Below are 6,000 nucleotides of genomic sequence, written 5' to 3'. Positions count from 1 at the left end.
ACCTAACTCTTTGGGGCCTTGGTTAACTCAGTCTAAGTGAATCATATAAGATCTTGAAGTCTTTTCTAGCTTTAAGTTTTTAGAAATGCAGACAATGATGAGGCATAATGATCAAAACATTGTCTTGTGAGAAAATCTTTCAGGATAAGAAATTTCTTTGCTTTTAGAACAGCATATTTTGATCCAGAAATCAGCAACTCGTAGACTTTTTCATGTCCTCTTTAGTTTGGTCGGTTTATGTAGGACATTCTCTTAGGGTCCCACTCATGTTCCCTCAGCCCTTCCTGGAGGTCATTTGCTGTGTCATTTGCTGTGGGCAAAGGCAACAAACTTTGCCCAGGTGCAGTGCAAGGAGAGTTGATGCTGCAGGAATAATTCTCATCTAATGATGGATAGGAGATAATTAAATATACCAGTGCCCCCCTCAAGAAAGACAATTCTCAAGTGTCTCTCAGAAGGTCACCAATGGGATTGAACCCCAGTTGCCTATTGTGGTATCCCATTCATTAAAACACACTTTCTCGACTTTGTTCTCCTCTTTGTCTTATTTCTTCACTCTGCCATGTTGACATCCCTGGGATCATCTCCCAAATAAAGTATTTGTGTCTAAGTCTTTATTCGAGCTCTTCTTTTGGCAGCATCTACACCAAGACAATGTACTCATCTGACTTGGAAACACAACTCAATACACACACATTTGAAGGATCAAATGAACTGATTTTCCTGCACAATGTGGATTTGTACTGTGTCATGTCACTTCCACAAAATTTCTCCTGCTTGTACGTTTTGTATCTGCTTCAGATCAATTTGATCTTTTCTCTGCCTGGAATTTCATTACCATTTTTTTTCGATGACACTGGACTCTTCATTCAATCAGTTTGACCAAGCAGTCTGAACTCATTGGGTTGTTAACTTCATGGTATGATTTACTTTTCCACTGATTGCTACTAAATGTGTTCTTCCCCAGGGATAAAGGGGACATGACTGTAACTCAGTCTGATTCCATCTGTCTAATCTAGTTTAAAAATCAATCTCATTCTAATTCAAAGATCATACATCTCTCCTTTGCTCAAGTTAAACTTCTACTAGAGGAAGAGGTAGCAACTGGGAGGTAGTGGCAGGATACAGGGTGTGCTCTTGTATTCTCCCTTTCTTTCTCTTCAATACCTTCTTCAAATCATGGGGTCTCACATGAACACTTGGCTCTATTCTATGTGGACCAGTGGGGAAGGGAGGTTCCAGTAAGCTAGCTGGCTGTAGTCAGCTGCCTTGGGGATGCTATTGGAGGAAAGGGAGAGGACTGAGTCTCATTTTGGTTCCACTAAGAACTACAGCTTCTGTTTCTTGGAGTGGTCTTTGTGTAGATGACATGTGGTTTTTAGAGTAAGGTCAGCTCCAACTTGACCCTGTCTCCATGCAGAAAAGCAATCATATCTCCCTTCAGTTGCCCCCATGGTGCACTCCTCCAAATCACTCTGCAGGTTGGGCATCCTGTTACTTAGTTAAGTGGTTTGACACATTCCCTGCTGTCCTCTCCATGTCCCATCAAACATACTCAAGGGAACTCCATGTCTTCTTCCATGTCCAGTAAAGGCAGAGGAGATCTGTCCAGGGGAGGTTGCCTCCACTTTTGTCTGCCCTGATACGCCATAGACAATACCTTTTTTTCATCCTGCTAGCTCAGACTACTCCCTGAGGGTTTTCACCTTTCAACATTTCTGGATGGGAAATAGGCTGTTTATATACAAGTTCCCCCACCCCCCAACTTCATGAGGTCAATATTAATATCCTCCTTGTCTACCAAAGTGGAGGAAAGAGCCAAACATTCTCTTCTAGGCTCCCAGAGAGCTCTCACCACACCCTCTTGAATCCAGGTTCTACTATAAAGACACACGCACATGTATGTTTATTGTGGCATTATTCACAATAGCAAAGACTTAGAACCAACCGAAATGTCCATCAATAATAGACTGGATAAAGAAAATGTGGCACATATACACCATTAAATACTATGCAGCCATAAAAAAGATGAGTTCATGTCCCTTGCAGGGACATGGATGAAGCTAGAAACCATCATTCTCAGCAAACTATCACAAGAACAGAAAACCAAACACCGTATGTTCTCATTCATAAGTGGGAGTTGAACAATGAGAACACATGGACATAGGGAGGGGAACATCACACACTGGGGCCTGTGAGGGGGTGGGTGGTTAGGGGAGAGATAACACTAGGAGAAATACCTAATGTAGGTGATGGGTTGATGGGTGCAGCAAGCCACCACGAGATGTGTATACTTATATAACAAAACTGCACGTACTGCACATGTCACCCAGAACTTAAAGTATAAAAAATAAATAAATAATAATTAAAAAAAATCCCTCAGATCAGTTTTGCATCTTTGGAACAGGGAAGTAGAATGAGTCTTTAGCCCTGAACCTGGCTTTCCTTGAACTTGGCCTTCCAGAATACAGTAATTTTTTTTTTTCAGTAGTGGTATCGATATCACCATCTTACACTCTTTACAATCTCTAGGGATGGATATATTTGTCTTTAGGTCACGTCATCACAATGTTACATACAACTTTGTACCAACTCATTTGCACTCCCCGATATCACAAAGAAATCATTCTTGGTTACCCAAGAAAATAAATTTGGGAAATCACTGTTTCCAATAACACAATGGGGAAAAGGCAAACATTTATTTTTATTTGCAAATGCAGTTTCTGCCAATAGTTAGTGCTCACAAAACCTTTTAAGCTACAGTAACTTTTGGTAAACTCAATGAACTTTAAAAAATACCTGATGGTAAGAAAATTACAGAAAAATTTCCATTACACTGTCGAAAATGTTTGGAATCCAAAATCCACTATTTTCTGCAATAGTTTTTAATGTTTGTTCTGGTTTAAAAAAGATTTTCTTTTTCTTTTCTTTCTACTTCTACATAGTCCTGGTTAAATTAATACAATCTGTCTCATGAACATTTAGGACTGCAATTTTCTGGATTTAGATTGTTTTTATTCTCACATATTTATATTAATACTTTAATATTTTACATAAAACATTGATTTGCTGTGTTTTATGAAGCAAATCATAGATCCTATTTATGGAGGCATTTCCAGTTTGAAGGAAAACTGAAAATCTAATCAGTAGAAGGTCATTTTATGCCTTTTTTTCCTTTTTAGCAGTAATAAATAATTAGCAACCTATTAATTACAAAAATTCTTAATTATGCTTAGAGCAACCAGAGCGCTATCACAAATTTAAATTCATATTTGTTACAGTATATGAAATAGTTAAGAAAAGCCTCTGTTTTTCCAGTTTGGTAACAAATGGCTTTTGTCTGATGCATAATTAATAGAAACTAATGATGACTATGTAGCTCTTCCAGAGTTTTAAAGGCAAATCTATATTGGCCTACAATTAACATGCAAATTCATCCAACAAGCAACACAAAATGTATTGTAGTAGTCATTCATTTTATCAACATTCAAGAAGATCTAGACAGCAGCACGACTCTCCTATGTCGGAAACACATTATAACATGGGCACAACTGAAGTCAGATCATACCTGGTAAAATACCCTCTTGCTAATTCGTCCTCCAGAGTCAATTCAGACTTCCAGCACGATACATGAACAATAGCGATTAATACTGTGGTACAAAGGTAAATACAGACAAGAGTTTGGTGTGCTAGCATACAGAGTTTTAAAAATGGTGACAAACGAAACCAAACGTCTTGCCCTGTTCTCTCCTCTCCCTTTGTGAGCCCGGAATTCTCATGGTCTCACTGAAACATTCTATTTTGGGAACTGAGTCCAATGATCCTAGCACTGAAATTGCTCCCTGGGAAGGAAATTCGGCCACAAGGGAACATTGTACCCATTTGAGAAAGGGCACTGAGGGAAACATTGTGGTGTGCAAAAAATGGTTTGCTACTAGAGGCGTTGATGGAAAACGTGATTTTTAAAAATATTTAGGTTTATCCCAAGGAGTGGTATACTGTGGCTCAAATTTTATTTCATTATTTTTGGTTGGATTAATGAAACGTGCACACTATCACCATCACTCTTAATTCTTCTTCCATCAAATAAGACACTTGTTAGGATAAGAAAGATATTTTACTAAAGCTGACGGTGATTGAGAGTCATTCAGTATTCAAAGTTCCTAAAGAATCATTGGTTCTCTTAAAGGGATAAAAAAGTAGGAAAGGCTTTGTTCAAACTCCTGCTAGTAAACAAGTATTACTTCAACTGATACAATGACTACATGACATCAAAGTACTATAAATTATCAAAACTATCGTACAGAAAAATTACAAATTCGTTGCAAAATACATTATACTGCTACCATTAAGAAAAAAGTGCTTTTTGTTTTCCTTTCTTTTTTTTTTTTTTTTTTTTTTGCCAGAAAAGTATTCTTTCAATATAGAAAATCCTACATGTTACCCTGCATGTGGCTAGGATATATCATAACGGAGTTTGTACTGAGTCCTTCTGATTTGCTGGATGAAGGGCTGAAAAATGTATTAATGACTTATTAAAGCCATGCTCCAAATGACCACGCCAGCTGTCAGTGGAGAGATGCCTATTTAAGACACAAGAAGATGCCCTGGTCTGTCGAACCCTGCCGGTCATCACACTGTCCCACCAATTGGCTGGTCTAGAATGCACAGGCCTTTTGCATGTTCTGTGTTTCCTTTTGTTCTCCTGAATTATTCTCATGTCCTCATCTAGCTTTGCCACCTACACGAATCCTCTGCTCAGTGATGCCTGTATTGTCTCATGAGGGGGACGATGCAAGATGGTGGACCTGCTAGTTTTAAGAATGGATGTCCGAGGAGTTCCTGGGCCGTTGCTCTCTGAGAGGGCTCCCTCACCAACATCAGGTCTAGGAATCCCCGGAGCACTGAAGAAACCTGTGGAAACACACAGATACCAATCTGAGGACTAACACAGACACCTAACCCAGTCCCCAAAATGTTTTCCCCATTCATCCTATCAACAACTTCAATTCCAGAAAGTTATCTTAAGGAGAAAGAGGTTATGAAAGCGAAAGCAGGTCTTGCCTTTAAAATTCCACTTTTTCCTTACCTTTTTCAAGTTTGAAATAATAGGTGTAAATGACAGATCAACTAAGAATGAAAACTTATTTACTAAATACAATAACAGTGGCAATCACACTGATAAGAGCAGCTATTACAAAATGGTTAGTATGTGCAGGTGCTGGTCACACATGCTTGATGAAGCATAGTAAAAACAGGAAGCCGTTTTATTTTTCTAACAACTGCAACCACACAGGCTCTGTGGAGTCCCTTTCTTTAAGAGAAACAAGCTCTTGTAAGGATATCTAATACATCTCATTATTGTTCTGTAAAGGTCTTGTAATTTACTTTTTAAAGCTATATCTTACATTATGTATGTATGTAGAGATGAGGGCTCACTATGTTGCCCAGGCTCAAACTCCTGTGCTCAAGTGATCCTCCCACCTCAGCCTCCTGAGTAGCTGGGAGTACAAGCATGTGCCAGCATGCTCAAGTTCCTCTGCACAAATACTAAGCATATGGCTCAGTGGATTTTTTACATACATTTACCCCTATTTACTTTCCACTCCTATCAAGATACAGTCATTATTTTAATTTCTAATAGCATAACTTTGTTTTGTTTACTTTTGTACTTTATCAAAATGGAGTCATATATTTGATTTCTTCTCCGTCTGGCTTCTTTCACTCAGCGTTGTATCTGTGAGATTCATCCCCAATGTATGGCAAAAGTTATATCTTTTACATTGCTGTGTAGTATTCATTGTCCAATTATACCACACATTATTTATGCATTTGGGAAACAACCTTGGGCTGGTTTCCAGTTTTTTGAAACCATTAGGATTAAAGTTATTCTTGTACATGGTTTTGAAGAACATTGGCACTCATCTCATTGGGTATGAGACTATTTTCATATGATATATTTTTAGTCAATTTTTTTTTTTTTTTTTTGAGGCATAGTCT

At 38.3% G+C, this 6,000-nt stretch overlaps 1 protein-coding gene across 2 annotated transcripts in view; it reads right to left on the bottom strand.

The window, feature by feature from the left end:
- Positions 1 to 2,680: 2,680 nt before the first annotated feature.
- PAK5 (p21 (RAC1) activated kinase 5) overlaps positions 2,681 to 6,000 on the bottom strand; it is a 308,182-nt gene continuing 304,862 nt past the window's right edge. The window contains exon 10 of one of the 2 annotated variants that reach the window (XM_023217964.3): positions 2,681 to 4,914. In XM_023217964.3, the coding sequence (XP_023073732.1) occupies positions 4,759 to 4,914 (156 nt within the window). In that variant the 3' untranslated portion in view covers positions 2,681 to 4,758. The remainder of the gene's footprint in view (positions 4,915 to 6,000) is intronic. The other variant, XM_023217965.2, reaches the window with a different exon arrangement.

The sequence above is a fragment of the Piliocolobus tephrosceles genome, chromosome 20 (assembly GCF_002776525.5).
Source record: "Piliocolobus tephrosceles isolate RC106 chromosome 20, ASM277652v3, whole genome shotgun sequence".
NCBI classification, from domain to species: domain Eukaryota; kingdom Metazoa; phylum Chordata; class Mammalia; order Primates; family Cercopithecidae; genus Piliocolobus; species Piliocolobus tephrosceles.
This window is presented reverse-complemented; position numbering and strand designations above follow the sequence as displayed.